Source organism: Lepisosteus oculatus, chromosome 21, assembly GCF_040954835.1.
Source record: "Lepisosteus oculatus isolate fLepOcu1 chromosome 21, fLepOcu1.hap2, whole genome shotgun sequence".
Taxonomy (NCBI): domain Eukaryota; kingdom Metazoa; phylum Chordata; class Actinopteri; order Semionotiformes; family Lepisosteidae; genus Lepisosteus; species Lepisosteus oculatus.
This window is the reverse complement of record NC_090716.1, coordinates 11,099,940-11,127,315: the sequence shown is the minus strand read 5'-3', so window position 1 is coordinate 11,127,315 and position 27,376 is coordinate 11,099,940. Positions and strand designations below refer to the sequence as shown.

Here is a 27,376-nt window from a genome sequence, read left to right as displayed (position 1 = left end):
ATGTTACTTGTATTTCGTATTTATACATGAAATGTTAGTGTTACAATTTGCAATCAATCCGGACACCCTCCAAGGCTAAGTGGAGCTGTATGTCATGGTCGTGTGTGACATCATCAACAGTAGCAGCTCATTTTGGACAGGCGCTCTGCAGGAGCACTTTGGGTCCTTCTTTCCCCAGGCAGTGACTCTGACGGAGCAGAACTGAACGAGGTACAGAAAATGTGCTCACTTTTAAGTGTGCCTGTTTTTAAAACAGCGCATATAATATAGGGCTGTGATTGTGGCGATAGCATGGACACGAGATATTCCAAAATAAATATGTATTTCTACCCAAAGAAGACGAATTAATTAAAACTCCGGCTCCACGCGTTCTTATATAACAGCAGTCAGCAATTGCTATGAATGTATTTTGTTACTGCAGTTAAGCCTGGTGATCAACTGCCCATAGTGAAATGTCACGCTCTTCGAGAAAGACTACATTAAATAAGCACGGCGTTTTTTTCGGTGTTCTTGAAGTATAACATAAAGTTGCCTTACGTTTTCTACCAATGTAACGTGACACAAACTGTCTGAAGAAGCAAAACTGCGTGTTTCCAGAGAATAATGCAGGCATGTTAAAATGGAAATGCATAGGAAACAGGAGACGAGCTTCGTCTTGCTTGCCTGTTCCGACACTATCGACAAAAAAACCTGCCTTGGAGCAATTTAGATTAAATTTAGAGATATGCGGGTAGGAAATAATTTGGAAATGTGCTCTAGGGAGTTGGAAAATGCCTGTCTCTTTTACTTTTGTTACATAAGGTTTGATACGTTTAACTCAAGTTCAGGCAGATCCTCAGGCAGCTATAACGGGGGCCCTTCCTCCATATAAAGTGTTGCCGCTCCGGTTGGTCTCCCTCAGTTGTCGGTGCGGCCGGCGGGGCGGATCCCAGAAGAAAAAAAAAATAAAATAAAAAGAAAGCAACATCATTACAGACTAAAACAATTTAACATTCAAAAAGTCATTATTTATTCCCTTGTGGATAAATAGAAACTGAAAAGGTAAGCACTCCCGACGAAACTGGAGGGGAACGACGCGTTTTCGGCGGAAGGCGATTGTTTAAAAACACAATGCGTACCCAACCACCTCAGTGGCTTCGCAATTTACAGGCAACTCGTGTGGGGGAAGAGGATTATACCGGCTGTCGTGTGCGGATGATTTTGTAAGATGGTATTTCCTGGGACACTGGCACTGTTGGCTCTTGCTTCCGTTTCCAATGTAACGGCTGAAGTGAGCAGAAGAATGACCGAGAAGAAAGGGAGGGGGTGGGGAGGGTAAGGTCTGCCTGCTGGAGTTTAGGGGCTGCAAATCGGAAGGTTTTACCAGTTTAACGGGGCATCATTGCACGTAACCGGACGGAGAAATCTGGCCTTTCCACAACATGAACTAGCTGGGGGGGGGGGGTGATCTTTCTACGGAAAGTTACTGTTCGTGTTTTAGAGAGTTGGCCATAGATATTTTACAAAGTTTCTCTTTTTTTTGTGTAAAAATAAGAACACGCACGCAGACCATGGCCAGCGATTTTCCCTCTGGCTGCTGCTGCTGCTGTTTTCTATTGCTGAAATATACAGTCTGGATGGTGGAGGTATTGTCGTGGATGATGGCTGCATTTTTAATCACGAGTTTCTGTTGACTTCTTTCTGGGGGGGGGGGATTCAGTAGGTAGTTTGACTGATTTCAGCCGAAAGAAAACTGAGGGGCAAGAAGGTGATCTCGTTAGTTCGGCCCAGGTAGTTCTGACTGACGTCTTGGCAGTGTGTGCCTTAATTGCTGCAGAGACATTGTTCCGCTAAATGAAGGCCTTTGTTTTGCTGTACTCTCTACCGACCCCTTCTGGTGGAGAAGAGTAGTCAGGCTGCGGTCTGGAATAAAACTACGGCTGTCAAGTGTCGGGTCCCAGCGCCCACTGGCCCGGGCACTCTGATTTCGGTCTTTAATTCGTCTCAAAACGGTTGCTGGATGATGGTAGAAACTTCCCAGGCTCTCGACGCTGTTGAACCGTCTCAGACACCGATGACAAGTCAACAGATCTCACTGCTGTCAAGTCACCCAAACACACTGATGGCTCAGCAGCGCTAAGCCTCAAGTGCAGGATTTCCAAGTCTTCCTGCTGCTTTTCCAGATTAAGATGTTGGAGTTGTAGGGTCTGACCAATCTCACTGCAACACTGACTAACCCTTTTTTTTTTGTTTTGCCATCCCTTCCATCCTTGCCTGCTCAGATGCCCTCAGCGACTATTGGCAACAGGACGGTGCAGTCCTCCAGTCCGGAGGTGGGGTCCGCTCCCGGTCCGCTGGGCCAGCTCTCCGGTCCCGGGCAGTTCCAGTCCGGGGCTCAGACGGAGGCCATGAAGCAGGTGCTTGGTGTCATTGACAAGAAAGTCCGTAACCTGGAAAAGAAAAAGGTAAAGTCTCAGGTGGAGTCAGGACAGCCATCACCTGGGAATCCCCACACACTCCGGTGAAGTGGTCCTTGTTAAGGAAATGGCATTTGCAACAACATGTTTGCATATCACACAGTACTGTCTAGAGGGGTTTATGTTTCTGGGACCTGTAAGAGTGTTAACTCTTTCTGGGTGCTGGGTGCAAAGCACCACATAGCACTGCCTTGTGTGTGTTACCTAGTTTGAGACTCACTGATGGTGTGACATCATGGAGGGGTTCTACTTTTTGCCCCCTGGTAAGGGTATTTTAGTAAACGGATGTAATCATTATCAGACTTTTAAGGAAAAAAAAAGTTTGCCTAAGAATGCATCTGGTAGGAAGGCACACAATCAAGAATGTTGAGACTTTCCTGAATCATATGCATCACAACATTTATAGTAATGTCAATACAATTTAAGAAATGTCAGGTATTTCTTTGCAGTCATGTCGATCCAACATTAGTCTTGACAGATAAGAGTAAAAACGGGGTGCATGGTTAGACAGTGTGGGTTCATCTGTCTGATCTCTGATCTGTTTGTCAGTTTCTTACATTTTCCATTTGTCATCGGAAGCTGCAGTATAATTTGGTACTTAGCTGCAGGGATTTGACTTCTGGCTGGGGACTGAGGCGTTGAGTTAATGAACCTTGCGTCACTTCGCTGGACCATTTAAAATAAGACATCTTTATGTTTTAGATGTCTTTACAGAGATGGGGGCTCCCCCCTTTCTCGCTAAGCGAAACCATTTTTTTTCCTCCAGGAGTTCTAGGTAGTTTTCGCTTCGGTGGCTGTGTGGAATAGGTTGTATTGCGGCATTACCGGGGTTTTAGGCATGTTTTCCGTTGTGCTTGCTTGTCCGAAAGTCCTGCCTGTTGCTGTAATTTATCGGGTGTAAAAGAGCTGAAACTTCTAGAAGAGGTCGAGGCCAAGGTGCGGCCGGCGAGTTTTACATTTCAATTTGAAGAAACGTGAATCATAAGATGGATAAGTTGCGAAACATATTCGCCGATGTGTACTGTGGAACAGGCCTTTGTCGTCCGAAGTGATCTGTTTTATTCGAAATTACATAACCAGACCGATTTGATCTGAAGATAAAATTGCACCGCTGCCATCAGAAACGATTCGTGTGCGCTTTGAGGCTGGAAACGCATCTTTTGTCCTTTGGTATTTTATTAAAATCGGCGACTCCCCTGAACGTTGGGACCAATATAATTCATCGGAATGTTTTGAGGAAGAAAAACTGTTTACGAGGCCTCTAAAACCCTGCCGTATTTTTCCTTTTGTTTCCTAGCAGTTGGTTTGAGGCCGTTAGTGCGCGTTTCCGTATTCGAAAACAATTATTTTTTTTTATCAAAGAGAACGTGATGGTAATGTTGATTATTGCCCTCGGTACCTGGATCGGAGACGTGTCGGGTGGTATCTGGGGGAGTTTGTTTACAAGCGCGCGTCCCTGCGCCCCTGCCAGCCCGTGCACATGGGCTGAAACCCACAACATGGCGGCCGGGTCAGCAGGCAGCGCTTGAGAACGGGACCGCAGAGCGATTCTGTGCGAAATACAAAACAGCAGGGAAACCGAATGGGGGAGGGGTGTACTCCCCTCCCCGTTCAGTGCTGAGCCGTGTTTTGTCTGAAACGGTGGCGAATAAAGCACGTTAAGTTAAACCATTACAGAATATACGTTCTTGTAAGTTTGCAGTAGTCGACTCATAAGTGATATTTATCCAGGAAGTATTGATTCAGGGGCATTTTTTCCTCCTGTAGTAAACTGTTGCAACCGCCTCCATTGGTCCCACTTGATTGCAGACATGTTGAAGTTCAAGGTCCCACCTCAGTCACAGAGTGAAAGTTTAATTTCTACCTAAATGCATCTCAGGAGAGTGAGTTTGGTTACAGGTGGCCACCATATTGCAGACTGAGCCGTTAAAGAAACTTAATTTTCTGGTCTCTGACACCAGAAAAATAGCTTTTATTTGAGGAACATTGGTGACTGATTACCTTGTCTAATCAATATTCCAACTCAGTTGGCTTGTCAAGGTTTAGACAAGGACCTTTTACATTTATTGATAAGTAGCTTTCTTTGCCCCTCTGAATGAGCTCTTAACCTTTTGGAAGAATGGAGGACAGTGGTCTTGAAGGGAGCCCCACAGTGGCATGGGTGGTTCCTGTGAGTTTTTGCCAGGTGCTCTAGTTTTCTCTGAACTTTAAAATACCTGCTGTGTGTATTAACTGGTGTGTCTAAAGTCAGATGTATGCCCTGCAATGAACTGGCATTCCCTGTCAAAGTTATAGTCCTGCCTTGAGCCCTGCATTTCCAGGGTATTCTCTGGGTTGCTGCGATCCTTTAATGAGCAGCTTTCTGGTTATAGATAGCTTTGGAGAGCTGTGCACTGAATGGTATTTCTTTAACACTAACATCTTGAACTGTGGTCCAAGAATATGGATCTGGAAAAATATAACTATCATTTTTTATAGTTCATGTCCATACTAATCCATTTCTTAATGTGTAGTCAGACTTGATTTGCATAGAACTCTTATCTTATGAGTTTTCTCTAGGAAAATAAGGGGCTGTGGACTGACCCTGTACAACAAAATGAGAAATTCACCTTACTGTTAATGCAAGCATTTTTTAGGTATGAGTAAATGTTGAATACTGTAGAGAAATGTCTGTGCACATTTTCTATTGTTTTTGGAGGAAGGTAGCCATATATCCCCTTGAGATTATTTCAGTCACAGTCTAGTTGTTTTTAAACCTTTTATGGACATGTTGTTCCTAAACAATCTACAAAATAGAGCATTTTTGCTTTATCCTAGCATCAAGTCTAATGTTTAAAGAGAAAGTGTAATATGAAATCATAATTGTTTTCATGATCACTTGAAATTACATGTGATATCTTTTACATTTTTGTTGAAACCCTGTGCCACATTAGACCTGCCATTGGGGGAGATAAGTCAACTTATTGTTCATTGTTCAGAGTTAGTAATTCTTTCTAACTCGGTGGATAATAATATTTGTCTAGTAATCATTGTATTGTAAGTTTGTATACATTAAGAAGCAGCTGAAATTAGTGATATCTTAAGTATTGAATTATTCTTGTATAAAGGAAGCTTATATATAAAAAACTAGCTTGAAAAAGGCCTGCTTTATATTAGCAAGTTGATTGCTAATTATGAGTTGATTTAAACTAGAAATTACCTATTCATTTTGTTGAAAGTCTGTTTTATTGATTTGACGAACTTTTTTTTAGAATCCAGTGCTTGCATCTGAATTAGGATGTATGTAGTCTAAACCCACATTACCCATCATGACAGCTGAAGTGATCTTGAACTTTCAAAGCTTGTATGCAGACTTTTGGATTAGGGTTGGGACAATGATTAATGATTATTTTATTGGATTTAAAAACAGCAATCATTACAGTCCGTTAAACCTTTGGTCAAACCAAAGAGCTCAGCCAAACATCTTTATTGTTTTAATACTACGGGATGCGTTGTAATATGCTGTTGGCTGTTACTTTTGTTTTTTCTCGCGTTCCTTGCATGGCCTGTGCTGCTAGGAAGACTGGACCCCCCCTCGCAGAAACTTGTATCTTAGCAACCACAAATGTGTCGGATTGATATCTGTGCAGATCCTTGTCTAGTGATCATCAGGAACACAGATTGCTTTTTTAAAGGGACAGCACTCAACCTGTATAATGAATAGGTATGCATGTGATTAGATGTGAATTTTGTATTTGTTTTGATTTAGCACATGTTGTACTGGATTGAAACCTATGGCAGGGCCTGTGTGCTTTCTAGGTTCCTTTAGAGCAGAAAATCCTATTACTCCAATTAAGCCAGCCAGCCATCTGATTTAGGTCATTAAGAGCAGGAGACACCATTAGTGGGGTACCACAGGGACCTACCCTGTGACCATTGCACTTAAATTGTATGTGGTTTATTTTCTGTCATCAAAATCAGTCATGCTTGCGAATGTAACCAAAATAACCAGTTTAATTAACAAGCTGCATAGTCAAAGTTGAAGATTGGACTAGCATCTAGTAGGTGACCTAAAGTATGGAAGTGTGGTATTATATGAAGATAACACAAACATGAACTGTTGATGTGAAATGGAAGTCAGTCTTCAGGATGCTCCATATGGAAAGGACTTGGGTGTTTGTGGGCATGATTTCATTCTTCTGAACATTGAGGGGAAGCAATAAAAACTTTAATGAATTTTATTTTTTAGTTATACAACATCCTTGTTGTAGAATAGTGTAACTCCATGATTCATGATCAGTTCCCTATACTGACTGTCTAAAGAACTGGACCTTTTTTGTTTTTAACAGAGAAGACTACAAGGTTCTGGATTCGGGCTTTCAGAACATTGAGATGCATAAACTGTCGGCTTAATGGACTTTTTCAGAATCGGCACTGAGTCGCAAACAAGGGGGAGTTAAGTGCAGAAACTGAATGAAAGTTTTCCCTAAGACTTGTGGAATTCTGGAATAAGCTGCTGAGCTATGTTGTTGAAACAGCTGGTTGACATCCTCAGATGATGTAGCTGCCATTAACTAGATGTGCAGAATGACCAGCTCTTCTTTGTAACGGGCGCTATGAGTTGTGGGAAAACCTACACAGGCCTGAACCTTGCAGGACTGGTGTCGGATCACTCTTGAGAGCAAAAACTGCAGCCATGACAGTGGGAGGTCATGGGTGGAGGCTGGTGTTTCATTAGAAAGGAATCGGTTGCACAGCAAACGCAGTTGTGCAGCATTGATGTTCTGACTTTATTTGCAGTGCGTATCCTCATTTGTACTTTATTGGAGGGCATAATCACTTTGTTTTGACAGTTTTTGCCGTAATATAGAATACTAAAATAAAATCGCAGGTTTTTACAACTGTAAAAGCCTTGATCTGTATTTTTCTTTAATTGTCGGGGCAGGTTATTTGTGAAACAAGAATATGCTTATTTAAGGGAACGCCTATTTCAGGTGTTTAGTAATAGTAGGTGGCCGGTTGTGTAGCCATTTTTGATTCTGAACTTGAACCACAGATACGATGTATTTCGCTCACGGAATCGTCACATTTTATTAATCAGATATCTTTCATTGATAGTTTGCAGAGGATTTAATTCTTTTTTTTTTGTAAAAACCTCAGCCTATTTGGTGTGTTGTGCTGTTCTGTTTAAGCTGTATGCTTTGCTTGATTTCAAAGTCGGGCAGACCCTCTTGAAAAAGGTTCACACATGATCATTGTGTAACTTCCATTTCAGATGACTGAAAATGTAGCTCCATAGTTTTGCCATAAAGGGCAGCTCTTGGTGGAATGCAGATGTTTGAGTTCACCAACTCCATAAGGGCTTGTTGCAGTGGAAACATTATTGTAAAATAGTGAAGCTGATGAGAGCAAATTGGATTGTAAAACTAGTCTGCAGCTGTAGGATGTAAGTGCATACCTGCAATGAACAGTAATCAAGTAATTGGTTTAAAAACATAAGTGAAATAGCCCATTGTGATACAACTGCCCAGTTTAGAATAGCCAATTGCACATTTTGCGTATCTCTGCATACAGCTATGAAGCTTGCATAAGGGGGGAGAATTGAGGAAGTGCAGACAGACTCCTCTAACCCATCCACCGTCAAGCCACGTGTCTTTTAACATGTGTCAGGAAACCTTTCCCTGCCAACCTTATTCTGTCCCAGATAGTGCAGCAGTTTATCATAACTGCACAGATAGACATCAAAGACACTTCTGTTCATGCCAATTGTGACCTGTATCATCAGAAAAGGAAATGATTCAGTATTTTCAGTTCAGGAGCTCCTTACAAGCATATTACAAAGAATTAGGGGTTTTGGTGCTGTTATTATACCATGGCTTTTATAGTTGTGCTAATGTGTGTATCAATCCAGAAAGCATTGGGCATACGTAGTTGCCATGTTTTTAAAATTAACTAGAGTAAGTGCTTCTGCTTGGCCCCTTTCATAGGGGCAATTCATTGTTTATTGTGCTTAAAACTAACAGTTTGCTCTTTAAAGGAGTCCATGATAGTTTGTAATTTCATGAAGCACTGTAGTACATTCATGAAGTTGCAGTGATTTTGCTCCTCTTGGCTGTAAAGATAGATAGATAGATACTTTATTGATCCCGTGAGGGAAATTGCAGAAAAATGAGTTCAGTTTAGCCTGCTATGTGATTAAAGACCTGGTATTAAAAAGTATGCTTTCTGGTGACATTTTTACGGCATTTCTAAGGTAATCATGTAAGATTGTAAACTTTCATTGCATACAATCCTATTCCGCTGTTGTTGCCTGGACACCAGCCTAAAAAGTGAATTTTGGGTTGTGCCTTGTGTTCCTAAATTGTTTCTAAAACTAGATGCACCACTACCTCTTTAAGTTTTGAGTTAAATGTTTTTACCTTAATCCGTAATTGCTTATTGTTGTTAGATCAAGCTAATTTTAATAAAAGTAATTGCTTTTTAAGCATAGTATGAGTTTTCCAGTAATTTGATGCATAAATTGTAACTTAGATGTTTTTTGTGGCTTAATATGTATTGAGTGTGCAGTGGGCAGACAGATTTGTTACTTTTGATTAAAATTATATAAAATATTTTGGAATTTTAGGTAGGAATGGTGTTCAGATTAACATTTGGTTTTGGTCGGTCTTAGGGGAAAGGGTAACATTTTAAAAATACAACTCATTCTCTTGATTACACCAAAGGTACAATTGAGAAGTTTGGCAGTTAAATTTTCATTACACTTTAACAACTCTATGCAATTTCCCCACAGAGCAAACTTGATGACTATCAAGCAAAGCTGAACAAAGGAGAACGCCTCAACCAGGACCAGCTGGTGAGTGGAATCTACTGTGAATATTTGGGGTTTATGTAGATTTGAGACTCTCTAGTTCTTTCTAAGACTTTGATCAAATCCTAAGGGCTTGGACCTGAGAGGAAAGCTCTAGATCTTGTTTTGAATTCACCTATCCTTTTATGATACACACATTTTTGTAAACTCTTATTGTAGTTTTAACATCCTGATTTGTTCTGGTATGATCTTTCAAAGATGACCTTTCTTGCACTCAAAAGCATCTTTGTCTCAGTACTCCTTGCAAATTTGTGCTAAATAAAGATTTATTGGTTCTTCCGTTCTCTCTTGATTATTTTGGCTTCATAGATGATATCTGGTTCTACTGAAGTATGATAGTTTTCCTGCAGAGGCCTTGTTATTTGACTTTTTATTCCTTTTCTGTTGGTGTTTAGGAGGCAGTGTCCAAGTTCCAGGAGGTGGTAAACAACCTCGACTTTGCCCGGGAACTGCAGAAGAGCTTTCTGGCTTTGGGACAAGATGTAAGCAGACAAGGTGTCAGGTTCACAGATGGCTGCTCTGTGCTTTTTTTTCTCCATTTTCAGTAACAGCTGCACCAATTAATGCAGGCAGCTGTATTTGAGAAGTTCGGGGTTCCAGGGTACCTGCCATTTTCAAAGTTTCTCATTTGACTGAGCTGTCCTACAGCTGCATTTTTGGAAACCTTCCAACCGCAGGTGACTATTGCAGCATGAATGACCTGTCTGGCTGGTAAAGGTGCTTATTTGCTATGGTTTCTAGTATCTGAATTTTTAGAGATGTAACCAGCGCCGTGTTTTCATGGCCCTTCAGTGCAGGGTTTCTAATCTCATTTTTTTCTGGGGTTCAAAGAGTTTTTCCCAAATTCATCGTTCCCATGCTCTTAAGAAAGTGAGAGGGGCTGGGAGCTTGAATAGGGAAGCAGTTCGAGGTGGTTTATCCAAAGTTAGAGTAGGGAGCTGCATCAGCATACAAGCTGCAAAGGAACGATTAATGGTTAAAACAAAGACTGTTTCTGCAGTAAAGCCTTCTTTATTCTTTTTCCTTTTTTTGTATAGAACACCTACTTTTCCTTCTTAAAATGTACAGTTTATTCCCTTATCTGGCAGATATGCGTTAATTTCTGTTAGTGGTATGTTCTGGCACCCCGCCGCAGGTTGATGTATGGTGTACAGTGTTATGTCATGGTCTTCTAGCCTAGTGAGAAATGGAGAGGAAGAAGGTGCAGGGCATGCACACTCGAAGATGAAGTGTGTGCAGGTGTTCCAGTAACACTGCCGTGCGTGTAGGCCCCGTGTCTGGCAGTAACGTGGCTCTGGGCCCCGCAGATCCAGAAGGCGGTGAAGAAGGCGGCGCGGAGGGAGCAGCTCCAGAGGGAGGAGGCCGAGCAGAAGCGCCTCAAGACAGCGCTGGAGCTCCAGTTCCTGCTGGACAAGCTGGGGGAGGAGAGCGTGCGCAGCGAGCTCAAGCAGGGCGCCGGCGGCACCCCGCTGCTCGGCGACGAGGAGCTCGCCGCCCTGGACGAGTTCTACAAGCTGGTGGGGCCGGAGCGTGACCAAAACATCAGGTGACAGATTGATGTGGGGGAACATGTGCTTCCAGAGATGAAGTACTTACTTTCTTTAGTGTGATTTATTGAATCGCAGAGAATGCTAGGGTTTATATACATCATGATTAAGTTCATTTTGAGGTGTAATGTATTTAGTTGTTGGTAAATATCATTGTAATTATGGTATCTGAATTTCATTTGGAATGAAATTTGAGGTGTTTCCAGTGCACTCAGGATAGGTGATGAGTTCATTAAAAAGATGTATACCACTTTTTTAAGAATCAGTGGGCCTGAATGGTTTTCACACCTCTTCGGCCTTTCTGATAAATAGTGATGCTGCTTAAGAAGTATTAACCAGATTGTGGTGTGACGTAGGATGCCTCAGATTTGCTAAAGTCATGTGTAATATCCAAAATCTGTCTTTTTGTATGTTAAAAGGTTGGCCTTTACCTATTGTTTTGTGCAATGACTTGCTTTTGCAGGCTGTGTGAGCAGTATGAACACGCATCCCTGCACTTCTGGGAGTTGCTGGAGGCGAAGGACAAGCCTGTGGCAGGAACAACATGTAAGTTTACTCTCGGGGTCAGCCATTGAGGCCTTACTCTTCTGGCTTCCATAAATTGGTGGCCTTACAAAACAGATTTTCCAGTCCTTCTGGCACATTGTTGTAGTTGTATTTGTCATGAGGCTTTTCTCGTAAAATTTCTCTCATAGAAAACCATTCAGCTGGGTCCCTCTATCTGGAGAAAATATGCTTCCTGAGTACTGATCATTGCAGAGATGTTTTTGCCTCCATAAATGGGACTCTCTCACTGCTTGCATTGGGGAACCCTTTACCGACTTGTCCATTCTAGCTTAATGCTTGTTTTCTGGTCATTTAACATAATGACTGCACTTCTAGACCTTTTTCAGGGGTGGGGATGTTTTTTTATTTAAAGCCCTTGGCCCAGAGGGACAGAAACTGCAGCATTCTGTGCCTGTGCCGAACGCAGGCTGGCTCTCCTGAGTCAGCAGCTTGGCGGGCAGCCAGTTTCCTGCCTTCAGCAGCCAGCGCAGAGCCTGTGCTGAGAGAACTGCCTGTTGAGCACTCTCTGGAATTCTGTAGGCGACAGCAGCAGCACAGCTGTGCTGGTGGCCTTGCACATTCCACCATGTTCACATTTGCAGTGAGCACCTTTATTAAGCCACTTAGCAGGTTTGTCATAAAAAAAATTTTGGGGAAAAAGACTGCAGGCAGTGGTAGTATGACATAACTTAATGCAATAGAAATATCAGTTGTGGTAGCACCCAGGTTTGGGAAGAGAAGCCTTACAAAATATGGGACTTAGACACTTACTCTTTACCTTTAGGCTTTTGTTAATCGGTGATGTACAGCTTCTGTGAGCATGACGTACATCTTTGTGCATCGGTCAGCATATTAAGCACAGGGTTTGGTCTTGCTCCCCCCAGACAAAGCACTGAAAGAGACACTGGACAAGGTTCTTCAGAGTGGGTATTTCGACAGAGCCCACAACCATCAGAACGGGGTGTGTGAAGAGGAGGAGCAGCCGCCAGCAGTGGAGGCCTTGGAGGTGGAGGAGCAGCCAGCAGAGCCAGGTAAGCTTTCGTATTTGATGCTGTGTGTTAAACTTATCCACTGAAGAAACGCAACGCCTCTTGATAAGTTGCTTCCCCCCCAGTAGAAGCATTGTGTGACAGTTGAAACTTTCTCCTCTTCCAGAAAGTGAGGTTACTGAGGATTACACTGAACCCAGTGAAGTGGAACCCACAGAAGTAAGTGCTGTTCTCAGTGGCTACTTTCCCTCAACTGCTCTGTGATAATGCACTACTAAGCCTTTATTTGTTTTGTAACCATTCAAACTGAGTGCAGTTTGCTTCTGTTTTTATGCACTTTAGCATGTGGAGTACCATGAATTTGAGAGAGGGCAATAGCCAGACTATTAACTTTTCAGAACATAAACCTTTTATCTTGTTAAAGACCAATTTACCAGTCTTCCTATGTTGAGGAAATGGACACTTCATGCGGGGGTGAGTTAACATGCTATTTAATTGTGCCTTTACAGTTTGTCAACAGACAGTACATTTCAGAGGCTCCATATAGCAGCAGTGACAAAGAACAAGGAGATGAATGGAGTTCGGAGACAGAGGTATGATGGCTAGAATGCTAATGGTGCCATTTGTTGCGGGTTCTGTGTTCTTTTTGAGCATTTCTGAGATCTAAGGGAAGTTAAGACAATTTCAGTTTTGCTGACCTAAATTATCAGGTCGTCCAAAATTAGTTATAATTACAGAAAGTTTATTACAGTTGTGAGTGCATTTAGAAATACATTTGCTTTTTAGCTTGTGTGTATATATGTACACATTTTGAACCTTGATAAGATTTATCCCTGATGATGATGAACACCCCAGGCAGATGTGCTGAAGACAGTTTCCAGTTTTCACAGCACATGAAGTCATATATTGTGACTTCAGCTGAAAGGAAACAGGACACTTTGACCTCCAGTCTTAAGCTGTCTAGCACTGCGGTAATGATAGCAGAAAAATTGCAGTTAGGGTTTTACTCAATGTTTATTTTTTAGGTTGTTTGTGCCATTCAGCAGCAGCAGCAGCAGCAGCAACAGCCTGTGCAGCCAGCACCTCCCACAGAGCCCCACACGCTAAACCCCGTTGCCCCCACGCCTCCTGCGGACCCTGTGGTCAGGAAGCAGCGGGTACAGGACCTCATGGCACAAATGCAGGGCCCCTACAACTTCATGCAAGTGAGGACTCAGCTTTTACCGTTGCATATATACACTGAGTATGGATTAAAAACATGCAGCTTATTGTTGGTGAATTCAGGAGACTTTACTGTTGTAGCACCGAGACTGTTCAAACATTAATCCTAGTGAAATGAACATATCTGAATATCACATATGTAATTTCCATGTTTTTAGGCATGGCTTGGTTTTTGTGGGGGGCTGTAATTTCTTTGTGGATCACACTCATTTTATAGACCCTTTGGTTGAGCAACCTCTCTTGAGGGTCTTAAAGCACGCAGAGAAGGTGGAATGATGGATTTAATTGTCTGTGTAGGATATAGCTTTAACGGATGTTGATCCTTTGCTTGATGGTTGCTGCTCCCAGGATTCCATGCTGGAGTTTGATGGCCAGGCGATCGATCCAGCGATTGTGTCTGCACAGCCCATGAAGCCTGCTCAGAGTATGGAAATGCCACAGATGGTCTGCCCCCCAGGTAGATGGTTATGATGTGTTTTCCCCCATTGCCTGGAATTCTGTCAAGAGATTATTTTTTTTAATGCATTTCAGAGTGGTGGCTGCATCTTATCCTAAGTAGGACCATTTTATTTTGATCATGCTAGACACTTTTGGTTAACTGAGTAATTAAAAACATTAATTTGGCTGAAGGTGTTTTGGTAAGGAAAGGGCCTTCGAGTTATAATTGCAGTTCAGGTGTGTGAATTGTATATGATAAATCCTTAATGGTGTAATGGTACAATTGAAATAGTTTACAGTATTCTATGAAATTACAAAATTACATGGGTAGAAACTTTCTGTGGTTCCACATGTAGTTGTAGCTCTAGTTTAGAAATCTGTTAAGTATGGTCTTCTAGCTTTGAAGAACTCAAGAAAGTAGTAACTTTGTATGCGGGAATATTTTGGGAGAATATTTCAATTCACTTACATTATCAATTTCTTCTTGTAATATTAAGGGTTCAAATCTAAATGTAGGATTCCTTCTGGCTTATTTTTTTTTGTACAGTTCATGCTGAATCCAGATTGACACAACCTAACACGGTACCTGTACAGCCAGAAGCCACACAAGTAAGTTTAATCTTTTTACTTTCTAGGTTTAATGTGCATCTCAAATGTTTTTAAAAATCCTTTGAATCTTTATGTGAAATTGGCAAGTTTATGAAGTGGCAGAGCTTCCATTATAGCCTAGACCTTTGTTTCCAGCTCAGCATTGCAGATTTCTTTGGGTTTTATCCATCACTGAAGAATTGTACGTTTTGTAAAGTAGAAGTAGGTGCTGCACTGCCACATTGTTTGGAGAGTTTGCATCAAAACACTTATTTTGACCCCTTACTCAGGTCCCCCTGGTCTCCCCCACGCCTGAAGCTTTCTCTGCAACGCCACCTCTGTATCAGCCATCACACACAACAGATCCCCGACCGCAGACGGAAAACATTGACCCGATCCAGGTGAGAACATCTTATCGTGTTTTGCAGCCTGTGTCTGTTAAAATTGATCACTTGAATTAACAATTTTAGCACCATTAACTAGTAAGTGGAGTTCTTAGGTGGTAAGGTTCTAAGGTGGTTTTTAAAAACATTTATCTGCAAGTGCTCTGGAGTGGCTCAGCTGGCAAAGGTTATTATTGACCTATGTGACCCAGATATTGCAAGCCTTAGCCTGGGTCATATCACTGGGGGACAGTGACCAGGATTTCCTCGACTGGTGTATTGTTGCCAGTGTGCCCCCGGTGGTGGAGGCGGGCTTGGTCGTCTAGGGCTTTCTTTGCTTTTGGAGTGGCGAGAAATGGCATCTCCTGTGACCTCCGAGGTGCTTGCAGTTGTGTTGGCAGGATACCACTTCTTCACTCATCACCAGCTGTCCTGCCGAACACTTGGGAGTTTTAAGTAAGTCAATAGATGGATCGCTTGATGAGTGGTCAGATCTGGAGAGGGGGCTTTTCCACATTCTCCCCATGCAGTACAGGAGCTGTTGCTGTTAGCTGAGACCTAGAGAAACCATCTGCTATTCTAAATTTGTGAAAGATAAAGGGTATGGGCTGAATTTAAACCTTCAGAGGGATATCATGCATCTGGTCCTGAATAAGTTTTACTATGTAAGTGGATAAACGAACACAGGAAGTACAGGAGAACAAGTTTTGGTTAAGGAATAGGTTCTTTAGTTGGTACCAAGGTGAGTACTAAAGTTTCAGTGCACGTCTGTTGACTTAAACTAAACACATTATATTGAGAGAACAGTTCCCATCGGTGAGGGAGCGGTTCACTTCTTGATGTGTGAAGGGAGATGCACAGTTTGCTCTTCCAACAGATATGTTCAGCTCTTGGGCGAATGGAGAAAGTAAGCCCTGTTGTAGTTCTAACAAGAGGGTGGACTGCAGGTAAAGTGGGTTATGGACCTGTGAGGGTGAGGAAAGGTGGTCTTGTTATACCAGGAATGGTCCTGCATCACGTTCCCCCTGTAGTTCTGTTCAGCTTTGGAACAGAAAGGGTGCACAGACCTGACTACAGGTGGCTGATGTGTATAGATCTTCCACTGTCACATGCCCAGTTAAAGGGGATCTGATACAATCAAGTGTCAGAGTTGGGAAAACAATTGCATTGTATAATAATCCTATATATAGATTACTGGAAATGTTTTGCTCAGAGCTGCAGTATGCATTTAATTAGGCACAATTTTTCAGATTTGAGGGATGTTTATGATTCATGACATTGATAGGTTTTTGTTCGGATGTGACCTGGATATGCAAATGAATGAGACATTAGAAAAACATAAAGCATTAAAATATGATGTTCTACACCTGCTTTGTTCACGCATTTCCACTGCCACGGTACGAGGGGGTGCTGTGTTGTTTTGTCATCATGCACAAAACCTCCACCCAGACCACAGTACCTTCTGTAAACAAATTGCTCTGTCAAGATAGTACGGTGCTCTTTGTAATAATTTTATCAGATTTTGAATAACTCATTTAATTTTTGTTAAACGTCTGTAAAACGTTTCCACTAGAATACTGCCAGAGTTTCAGCAGCCGGGCACTGTATGTTATGTGATTGTTTTAGTTGCATCAGACAGTTTAGTTTTTGCAAAGCAGTTTGTATAGGATTAGATGATTTTGTTATGTAAAGTTAGAAAAAATTGACAGTCTTGTGTGTACATGCTTGCAGGAACCGGTTATGTTCCCTCTGTATTTTTCTATCAAGCCAAAATGTCTGTGGCTTTAGTTATTGCAGAGTTTTTAAATTTAAATATCTTAAACTTACCTAGTAACTGAAATGTTAGGTTCAACAGCCATATAGTACTGTAGACATTAATTCTTGTGAAGCGATTATAAGGTTTGGATTTAATAAGATCACTTTATTAGCCATATACCATTTTTTGTATTAGGAATTTCTTTTTGCATGCCCCACCTTGCTCTCCATGAGACACTCAGGCACACAGACAGGGAGAGAAGCTTGGGGTCAGAGCGCAGGGTCGGCCATTTATACAGCGCTCCTGGAGCAGCTGGGGTTAAGGGCCTTGCTCAGGGGCCCAGCGGAGTAGGATTCCTCTGCCGGCTGCGGAATACGAACCCCACTGGCGCAGATCCTTGGCCACAGTGCCACCTCTCTGTCCCAGTGAAGCTGTGGGTGTTGTGTGGCACGTTTGTATTGATTGGAGCTGTGTCTGTGACTCCCCAGGCCTCTATATCGTTGACGTCGGAGCAGCCCCCTGCCTCGTCCGCCTTGCCTGCAGTGTCCCAGCCCCAGGTGTTCCAGGCTGTGCCCAGCAAGCCACTCCACAGCAGCGGCATCAATGTCAACGCTGCCCCATTCCAGTCCATGCAGACGGTAAGGAAGCTCTCTGCTTTAGCAGGCATCCCATTCCACCCTCTTCTGCAATGCACTGACCTTTGTGTGGTCAGCTTGAAATGTTATTTGTTTCGTCTGTTTTAATATCAACGGGTTCAAGGTTTTTTTCACCCCTTATGTACAACTTTTAAATTGTTTTTAGGATAGTGACAGAATAACCTGGGCTTTTTGACAAGGTAAGATTTCATCTACAGTAGTAGTCCTAGTTCCAGATCCTGCATTCGGATTCCATAGGTTTTCACAGGAATTCATGACCTCATAGTTCAGGTATGATGCCTAAGCAAACTGAATGGGTTTAGATTTGAACCGTTTTGACTTCACAGCATAACTAACTTAGGTTTTCTTACCCCCCTCCACTGATGGCACATAAATGCCTCAATCTGGCACAAGGTTGATCTGTTCTAAGCCTTAAGCTATATCTGTGGTGAATGAATCATTCACTGTGGATGTATGAAATGATTAAGCTGGCCATGTCCCTGGATGACTTCAGCTGCTGATGTGCAATACTGCATGACTGCTTGCCAGGCTAACACTGGGCTTTGTTTTTGGTCTTGTTTGCTTTAATTGGGCTTTTAAAATTTGAAGCTCTTTTTTAATTTATTTTCAGAATCGTGTTTAATATTGCTTAAACATTTACTAGTCTCTCACTGGACCAAGTTTGGAAAGACCAGTGTTAATCATTTTTTGGCTGGTCCAGCTTCACCTTTAATAATGTGGCACTACACTGGGAGGATAACAGAAAAATCCTGTTATTGATGGAAATTTGAAACTAAAATTGAATATTTCTCTTTCTTCTGGGAAGACCTAAAGATGTATTAAGTAAAAAGTGAAACTCAAAGGCCTGATGAAGTTGCAGATTGACACTATGAAGGGAAATAAGGACCTGTAGATGTTTCTCTACCACACCAGCCCGGAAGTCCTTTGCGAGCCTGAAGCCTGAACCAGCTCTGTCGTTCTGAAGGCACTCGGCACATTTCACGAGTAACTTTCACAGACAGCTGGGAAGGCCTGGCCGTAGTAGCACCCAGCTTACCCCAGCAGTGCTTTGCCAGTTACACCGTGCCTCTTGTGTAATCATGGTCCCAGGTGTAAGGTGATAAGCTCATCCTGTACTCTTAGAAATGGCCTTTTACTGGTTGGCCCATTCTCCCAGCTCCTAGAGGCAAGTCAGTTTTACATTGTATACTTTGTGGCTTGTAGATATTTACCCTTTTGGGATCATAGATTTATAAACAGAGGCCTGATTAAGTACCATACGGTTTATTCTTCAAGAACAATAACCGTGATGTTGCTTGTGCTTTGCTTTCCCAGGTTTTCAATTTGAATGCCCCTGTTCCTCCTGCCAATGAAACGGAGGCCTTGAAGCAGCCAAGCCAGTACCAGACAAGCTACAGCCAGAGCTTCAGCAGCCAGACGCAGCACCAGGTGGAGCAGCCTGAGCTACAGCAGGAGCAGCTGCAGTCTGGTGAGGGCAGGGAGAGGGCTGTTGGCAGGGTCTTGTACTTGTGACGTCACGGCTAAAAGTAGGAAGGGCCCAGCCAAGCCCCTTGGGACCTCTGAAGAGCAACTTTGAAACCTGCTAGCTAGGATTCCACTGCTTGCCATCTGTTACACCAGTGTGCTGTTCTTGGAAACATGGAAAACTTTTTTAGCTTGACTAATGGAGCTCTGATGCATTTATCTTTCCATGTTGGGGTGAATATTTTTCTAAGGTCCAGCAGATATCCAGATTTGTTTTTGGTTTTAAGGAAAATTAAAAGAAACAAACAAAAGTAAATGCCCTCTTAAAAAGAGCTTTAAGTCTGTAGTATATTTGTACTAATTGCCATTTTCTAGACCAGTTTTTAATCTCAAATCTCACAAATGGCTGTAGTGTTCCATTTTATTTTTTTTGCCGACTGAAGAGTGGGAAGGTGCTAATTAGATGTCCTGTTGTTGTCTAGTTGTTGGCGCTTTCCACACCCAAGACCAAACCATCCCGACCACAGCAGGTCACCAGCAGCTGTCCCAGCAGCCTCCGCAGCAGGGCAGTGGCTTCGCCCGACCCGGCCAGTCCTTCTACAACAGTAGGGCCATGTCTCGTGGGGGACCCAGGAACTCGCGTGGCATGATCAATGGCTACCGTGGACCCTCCAATGGCTTCAGAGGTGCTTGGGCTATCACTTACACAATTAAAACTTAACACCAACCCTGGCAAACGTCTTTATAGGCCGTGCAGTCCTGGATTAGAACAGGCTTCCTTTTCATGCTTTTGAATGTGGGTACTATTGATTCTATACCCATCTAACTTAACATGTTAAGGAATGTTGTTGGATCTTTTGCAGCTGATTTAGCCAGTTGGAATGGCTTTAATGACTAGAGTACTGTTTGTGTTTGATAATTGATCAGTCTTTCTCCATTTAAAGGAGTTCATCCTAACTGAAATGTCTAGAATCCTGATCCATGAATCTTTCATCTTGATCCGACATGGGCATTGTAAGATCTCTGTAGCAGGAAGGTATTAACAGTTGAGCGGTTCGTGTGATACTGTCAATCTGTTGCATCCAGGTGGCTACGAAGGTTACCGGCCCTCTTTCTCCAACACTCCAAACAGTGGCTACGGACAGTCGCAGTTCAGCACGCCTCGCGACTACTCCAACAGCAGCTATCAGCGGGTAACGAGAGACTCCGTCTTCTGCATCAGCGGTCACCTCTAGTTAGAGAGTAAAAACGTTATTCCTGTGCAGTAATTATCATCTTGAAGTAATACACTTTTGAGTTACAGCAAAAAAAACAAAACATTTTGACCTTTGAAATTCTACATTTCTGTGGAAATTGTGGTTGAAGGGGCTTTACGGGGTTTTATTAAATTTTCAAAAGCATTTTAAACCAGTTCTTGGTTTCTGGTTATGGTCTTTAACAGATGCCCTTTTCAGTTCGTTATTGGTTCCGGCGTAAGAAGTGCTTTTGTTCGGATGATGTGCAGCCCATGCAGGAGTGTGTGTGACTGCTTTTCTCTTGTCTTCCCAGGATGGGTACCAACAGAACTACAAGCGTGGAGCCGGCCCGGGGCCTCGAGGTTGCTCTCGAGGTAATGCTCAAGTGATGCGTTCCTAAAGGCTTTCGGACTGGAAAACTTAGGCCACACAAAACATTAAGATGAGAATGCGGTTTCCCCTGCCCACTTCTTTTTTTTTTTAAACTCATCAGTGGTATAAACCTTTTTTTTTTTTGGCTGTTTAATCAGAGTTGAGCCTGCTTTGATTACATTTAAAAACTATCGTAACGTTTTAATGAGGTTAAGCTTGCGCCAAGCATCTGAACATCTCTTTTGCATAAAGAAATTAAGCAAGCCTGTTTTAAAAAGGATATTCCTGTACACTTGAAAGATTTTCATTAATTTATTTTTTTGTAAAAAAAGTAAATCGCAAAAAAAACTGCCACTGCTGGTCCAAAACCTGGGAGTATTTCACCTCCTCTTGGTTATTGCCAATTCGTTTATTTTTTTCATTACATTTTAAAGAGACTCCCACAGGTTACTCAGTTTGTAAATTGATGTTGCTTCTTGAGAGAAAGTTTCAATAAAGATGTGTTGCATTACCTGCTGTCTGCTGCTCAGTTTCTTTTCATTGTCCCTGTTCCTCACTTTTTTGGGGCTCTGTGTGTGCTGGAATTTGCAGCAAAGTCATGCGCCTAATTTTGTCGCTCAGGCACTCCATTCACTCAGTACAGAGCCTGGGAATGCCTGAGGTTTTCTACTAACCATTGTTTTGAGGTGCAGGACTTTACTGGAATTAAAGGTGTCTTTTGCTTTCCTGTTTTTCTTCTGTTCAGTTGCTCTGGCCTGCATTACAGCAAGCTGCATTTACAATAAGCTGTGTGAGAAAGGAGCTGAATCTTTTGCCTGAGGATTTTCAGTGTTATTAGTTATTTTTTGTTTAGTGATTACTCTCACCTCTGATGGGGAAAAAGCCTTTTATCATAGCCCTAATATTTTCCTCTATGTAGAATTTCTCATTATTTTCCTTGGGCAACAGATTTGGACACCCTCTCCAGCCAGTACACATTGTCACATAGCTTTTGCCTGCAGGGAAGAATAATTATAAATCCAAATGGAAAATGTTACCTTTTCTTTTCAAACTTTTGCATCTCCAATTGTAAAATATTTCCATACCAAGATTGTCCAAAACAGAATTTTTAACACTTAAAACACTCAAGTTACATATTCCTACCTTTGACAATTTTCTCAAGTAGCTCCCTATCTCATCCAATACACTTCATAATACTTTAAATGGCACAAACTTTTTATTTTGTGCTAAGAGGAACAAGTAATTGGACCTTCTCCTATTTGAAACTCAAAAGCAATGTGCGCTAGAGAAGTTGATCTATCCATTTTTGGAAGAGATGGGTTGCAACACTGAAATAAGGACTATATTGAGGAACATTTACATTGTGCGTTAGTATTGAAAGTAATTTTATAATTGGAATTCTAGTGGCCAATTGCCATTTCATTTTTCACTATTGTGTATAATGTGGTTTAATTCTAATCTCCCTTTTCTTGATTTATATTTGGGGTATTTCAGTAACCTGGGACAGGGGCGTTGTCTGGGAAATGCAATTAAAGTATCGGCTACCAGCAAGTATATTTACAGCTTTAACTTACACTGGCATGTCTGCTTTGGCTTATTTTCCAGATGCTTTCTGTTGCAAACATTGTTGCAAGTGTAGTGCCATGTTAGACTGTATTGGAATTGAAGATGTAGATGACCTGTAATTTTGTTCATCTTAATTTAAAGGTGTCCTTGACACTGGTTCTTGATCATCTCCCATTCTGTAAGGCATGAGTGGTTTACTTGGAAAAGTTTTCCATGTTGGGGAAATATCTACAACTAGTGCTTCAGGAAGTGCGATGATTGGAATTGGTACTGAAAGCTTAGTTCAATTTGGCTCAAATAAAAGCAGATTCAAAAAGTCTCTTCACAGTTTCCCCCATAGAAGGCTTTTCCTAGACCACAGTCTTGGACATTTTTCTTGCTCTTTAAAGGATAAAGGCACCTTGCTGGGTTATCCACATGCTGGTTTCCTTGCACTCGCCAGTTCAGTCTCTCCAGCACATGTGGATCATTATCGCGATTATGCTTGTCCAATGTACTATGAAATGTACCCGTCTTAATTCTTTATTCATTTCACAAAACGGTGTCCTATTTGACAAACTGCAATCGATAAGCTTTAAGCACTCCCTTTTTCTTCAGAAATGGACAATTGTATGTAGCCAGCAGGACAAGCCACAACCACCTTTTACCTTGTGCCACCGAAGTACAAAACTCCTTGTGACCCCTGTCTGAGAATTTGCTAACCTCATTGGTCAGAGAGGGATTTTTAAGAGTCCTCACTTTAAGATGCAAGTAAAGCTAAAGTCTTTTGTGGAAGATAAAATCCCTACATTTTGAAGCACTCTGCTGTTCTGGAAGACTATTTGCCAAAGGCTTCTGTGTAGGTACGACTGTACATCCTTCTAAGACAATTTTCATCCTCCGAGTTTTTCATTTCTCTTGTTAAAGCTTTTTTTTTCCTCTGTAGTTTCTACCCTTCATTTTATCGTTCAGGAAGGTCTTCACTGCCCAGACAGAAGGGATACAAATGTAGTGTTTAACCCCCACTGGGGAAGAGAACTACTGACTTTTTGTTAGGTCTCTTATATAAGACTGTCCTTTGTGATTCATTTAGTATAATTCAATCGAGGAATTCCCTTTATTGAGTTAGTCGTGCTCTTCTTCACATTTTTTGGTTTTAAACTTATTCTTCAGTGTATTTCATGATCTCACTAGATCAACAGACTCAATAGAAGCTCTGGAAAGGAATCCTTTCCTGTGACATGAACGAAATACTGCACGTCTGGTTATGTGCATGTGACGTCCATTTATTCTGTGCAAAGCACCTTTGAAAGGAAGTGTGTGGCGGGGCTCCAGGGTTAATGTTTTGTTTTGTTTTTTGTGGTTTGCAGGTCGTGGGGGACCATACAGGCCTGGAAGAGGGATTCCCCACATGACGGCTCAACAGGCTAATTAACACGGACTTCGCTGTCAGTATCTGAAACCTTGTAACACCTACTCTCCTCCCAACACAGGACGCACCCCTTCCTATCCCGGTTCTTCAGATCCCATGAACATCTGGTCACTGGTGCAGACCTAACCGTGCTTTTTATGAGTCATTCGCCCACTATGTGGGAGGAAGGATCACTGGCGTCTGCAGAGCAACATCCCCACAGGATCTTTCTGTAAAACCCAAAGTTGTCCCTCAATCCTTCGCTGTTATGACCTTTACAAAAATGAACAGGAAACATTTTGTGCCTTTATCATTAAAATGATTTGTAGATGATCGCAGATTGTCCAGAAATGTGAAAATGGTTAAGAAGGACATTCTTTTACTATAGATTCAAATAAGCCCTTGAATCCCCAGACTTCCAAGACCTGGAAGCCTTGTCAAGTTGTTTTCACGTGACAGCTCTGTCAACCCGTCATGCAGGCACTGCTGATAAACTCATTTACAGTACAGAAACTACGAATTTGTATATTGGTATGCAACAAATTTGCAAAACATACAGCCAAGCATGGACGTAGCTCATATGGTACCAATAAGGTGCATGGGCCATGAAGATCTCAGAAAAACGCATGGCAAACTACAACCCTAAGGAGCACATCTGAACTTCATGGTAACTTTTCCCTTCAAGCTGCTGCTAGACTGCACATTCTATGTATATAATGGAAAGCTGCATATCTTGGAACAGGATAGGGGGTGTCAACATATAAATTAATTAGCATTTACAGTACCAAGCTAATTAGGAATCCCATGTAGTCTGAATATGATATCAAATTCTGATTTCATCTGTGGTCTCAACCAGCCTCATTTCTCTGGTTCTAAATCCCAATGTTTTTTTTCTTCAGTATGGCAGTGTCTCAAGGCAGACTGGTTAAAGTTGGTGAGAGATGCGAGAGTGGGAAGCAATCGTTAACCTTATAAAGAGCTTACCATTTGTATGCAATTGCAGTAAAGTGGACCAGATAGAACCTGGAGCTTGTTCTGCTGTCGCAAAGCTTTTCTTTTCAAGGCAAGTCATTAAAAAGTTAAAACCCAAGTCTTGCCTAGTATTAAGAGTCAGATCAGATATCTTAGGATGAATGGACTTCCATATAGTTGCCGGGCATTTGACACTGGAATTACATAACACTGTTGCTTTCTCCACCTTTTTTTCTAGTAGCATTTCGTGTTGATCAGACGAGGACACATCTCACTCATATGATGTGCCTAATGGGTACACTGACTCTCCAGTATTGAGTAAGCGCCCACTGAACATCACCACTTTACTGATGGCATAATGTGGCTGTGGACAAATGTGAATGTGGTTGAATTGTTAAAAGGCTTGAAGCAGGTGGGAAAAAGTATTTGTAGGCTCCACTGCACACTGCCATTCCTTGTATATTATAGTTTTTACATACTCAAAGTTTTGTGCTCCCTCTTGGATATTGGATAGTGCAAATAGTTTAATTTACTCCAAATATTTTCTCTAGTGCTTTTTTGTGGCTTCTTGACAGTCAGTCGGGCACATTACATGACAGCACACTTTTGTTATAACACAAATGCATTTAATTGATTTAAGTCTTGTGTCTTATTCCGTTTATCAGGCTAGTGTTTCTTCAGCTTATTAAAACCTTTGTTTCTGCTTTTCTCAGGTGTCAATGCACTGTCAGGTCCTGAATTCCTTGCTACAGTACTTTTATTTAGATAAGAGATGAGCTGGAAGGAGGACCTATCATGAGTCTTCCTTCTATGTACTGTATTTAACAATGAAAGAACCCTCCTGTCTTTTAGATCCTCATTTGTTTTGCAGTGTAAAAGGGAACAAAATTAAATGTAGCCAACAGAGTGCTTCTGTTGCTCACATGCATCTGTTTGCCTGTAGGAACAGCACTTGGAGAGTGGAAAGGGTTTCTAGGTACTTGAATTATGAAGGAAATATTTTCTTTCCCAACAAAGCTGACAGAAACTCTTGAAAAAACCTACACAGTGTCTGATGCTGTTTGCCACTAGATATTTATGCTATACCCCTGTAAGTAGTATGGCAGAATACATGAGAAAATGTGAACATCATTCTGTAAATAAAGCCTTGAAGATGTGCCTGTCATGGATCATTTGGGCTATAGGGGCCCCTTGTGACTTCATGGAAATTGCAAAGTGTTTACACAAAGGACTGCTGATGCAGAACAAAACCACCTGTAAATTCTAGTAAAAAAACCCTTACAATTTACATGATTTTTTTTCCAATAGAACATATAGTAACTTTTGATTTGAAACTTTTAGCACTATATACACAGTTACTATAACTTGAGTAGCCATAGTAAAAGAAAAAAAAACCTTGTGGTAACATACATTGAGCTTTTTTATGAGTGTGTGTGTGCAGTTCTGAATGTGACACATTTGCCACTTACAGCCAAGAATGATCCCTGTACAAATAAATGCCATGCTTATGGGAAGTGTATGGTTTTCCCATCGGCCCTCTGTATCTGTAAGCCTCTTGTGTTGGTCCAACTGGTTTGTAGGCTGGGCTGTCAACTGCTAACTGTGCGTTCAATTCCTGCACCCAGTGGCAGGCATTTCAGAAACTCCTTGCTCCACCTGCCTCCAGAAAAGTAAGATTACAAACTGGACCACAGACAACTTCTGTCACAGCACATTGTCAGTGACTTGATCTACAGTCATACTACCTAGTATACTTGCTCAAAATTAAATTGACCAATTCATAGACTATAGGACAGCTGTTTGGTTTCTCTTCTTTCACATGGTGAAGATGAAAGCTTAAGACTTGGGTCATTAAGCATTTTTATGAAGTGTAGGACTGCTTGAATTTGTAGAATACTGGTACAATGTAAATTATATTTGGGTTGAACAATTATGGAGGAATATTGTTTTTAATTCAGTCTGGATGCAAGAACACAATAGCTGCACTTATTTGATTGATCTGTTGAAAGCCTGAACATTTAATGTGATTTTCTGAGAATAGTGATAGAATTGCAATATACAGTATAAGAGTGTGCACACTCTGATACATTACAGCTAATCTACCAGTTCAAGCAAGTATCTTCAGACTCTTAACTGAACCCATTTCTTTTGGGATGAGAGGTCAGATACCTGTACTAGAGATTTTCAACATCATTTCAATTAATTTTCTGGCTTTAGATTTTTCCAGGCTCTTTTAATGTAATAAACGATGCTGTTTATGTTTTGATGTACTTTGAAATGTGGACCGAAATGAACTCCATCTTTTTGGCTCTAGGAGGTGTTTAATTGAATTGATAAGGGTAGAGTTCAGCTTTCAATCTTTCAGTCAGTACACTATATGATACTGTATTGATTCGCCTTATGTAATTGGCCGATTCTAATAATTTAATAATTAAACCTTTTAGGTCTACTTACATGGAGCTTGGCCTTCAGTGTCAAGGGGCCTATTTTTAAGTGTGGTTGTAGTGTACTGAGAATACCATTGATCCATTCAGACATTTCCTTGCAGTTCAGTTACTGTATTGTATACTGTGCTGTATACTGAAGAGCGTGAACTGCGGTACTTTTTAAATTAAAAATCTGTAAATGCCAGTTTCAGTGGTTTTGATTTGGTCAAGTCAGCTTAATTTTGAACTGCCTGGTTTACTGGTGGCATTGTGATGTAGACCAAAAACATCTGTGGAGTCCTGTGGTGGAAAAAAATAAAAGGTGTTTTTATAAAACATGTGCGTTCTCAATTTTTCATAGGCTGATTCAGTTAAGCAGGTTTGATGTCATGGCATGTATTTTAACTGCCGAAGCACATTTCATACTTTTTTTCCTAGTAGATAAGTATCTTATAAATCACACATCTAAAAACATTGAATGATACAGATAAAAACTCCTAGCTTATTTGCTTGTTTGTGGATCC

At 41.6% G+C, this 27,376-nt stretch overlaps 1 protein-coding gene across 2 annotated transcripts; it reads left to right on the top strand.

Annotated features, from left to right (window-relative positions):
* The first annotated feature begins 119 nt into the window (after positions 1–119).
* On the top strand, positions 120–27,188 carry LOC102692654 (caprin-1). 2 transcript variants are annotated; one of them, XM_069181835.1, is made up of 19 exons: positions 120–210; positions 2,262–2,444; positions 9,226–9,288; positions 9,699–9,785; positions 10,611–10,849; positions 11,314–11,396; positions 12,281–12,427; positions 12,552–12,604; positions 12,895–12,978; positions 13,411–13,590; positions 13,955–14,063; positions 14,592–14,653; positions 14,923–15,033; positions 17,260–17,409; positions 18,742–18,895; positions 19,374–19,577; positions 19,978–20,084; positions 20,440–20,500; positions 23,414–27,188. In XM_069181835.1, the coding sequence occupies exons 2-19, from the start codon at positions 2,262–2,264 to the stop codon at positions 23,476–23,478; spliced, it is 2,142 nt and encodes a 713-aa protein (XP_069037936.1). In that variant the 5' UTR covers positions 120–210; the 3' UTR covers positions 23,479–27,188. The 2 variants fall into 2 exon arrangements, with proteins under 2 accessions (XP_069037936.1, XP_069037935.1); XM_069181834.1 differs by lacking the exon at positions 120–210 and adding an exon at positions 884–1,041.
* The last annotated feature ends 188 nt before the right edge of the window (positions 27,189–27,376 follow it).

Bases quoted from the DNA above. Each gene is read 5' to 3' on its own strand.
- LOC102692654 (XM_069181835.1), top strand. From the start codon at position 2,262: ATGCCCTCAGCGACTATTGGCAACAGGACGGTGCAGTCCTCCAGTCCG. The intron at 12,605-12,894 runs GTAAGTGCTGTT...GTGCCTTTACAG, and splicing joins GTGAAGTGGAACCCACAGAA to TTTGTCAACAGACAGTACAT. The intron at 14,654-14,922 runs GTAAGTTTAATC...CCCCTTACTCAG, and splicing joins TACAGCCAGAAGCCACACAA to GTCCCCCTGGTCTCCCCCAC.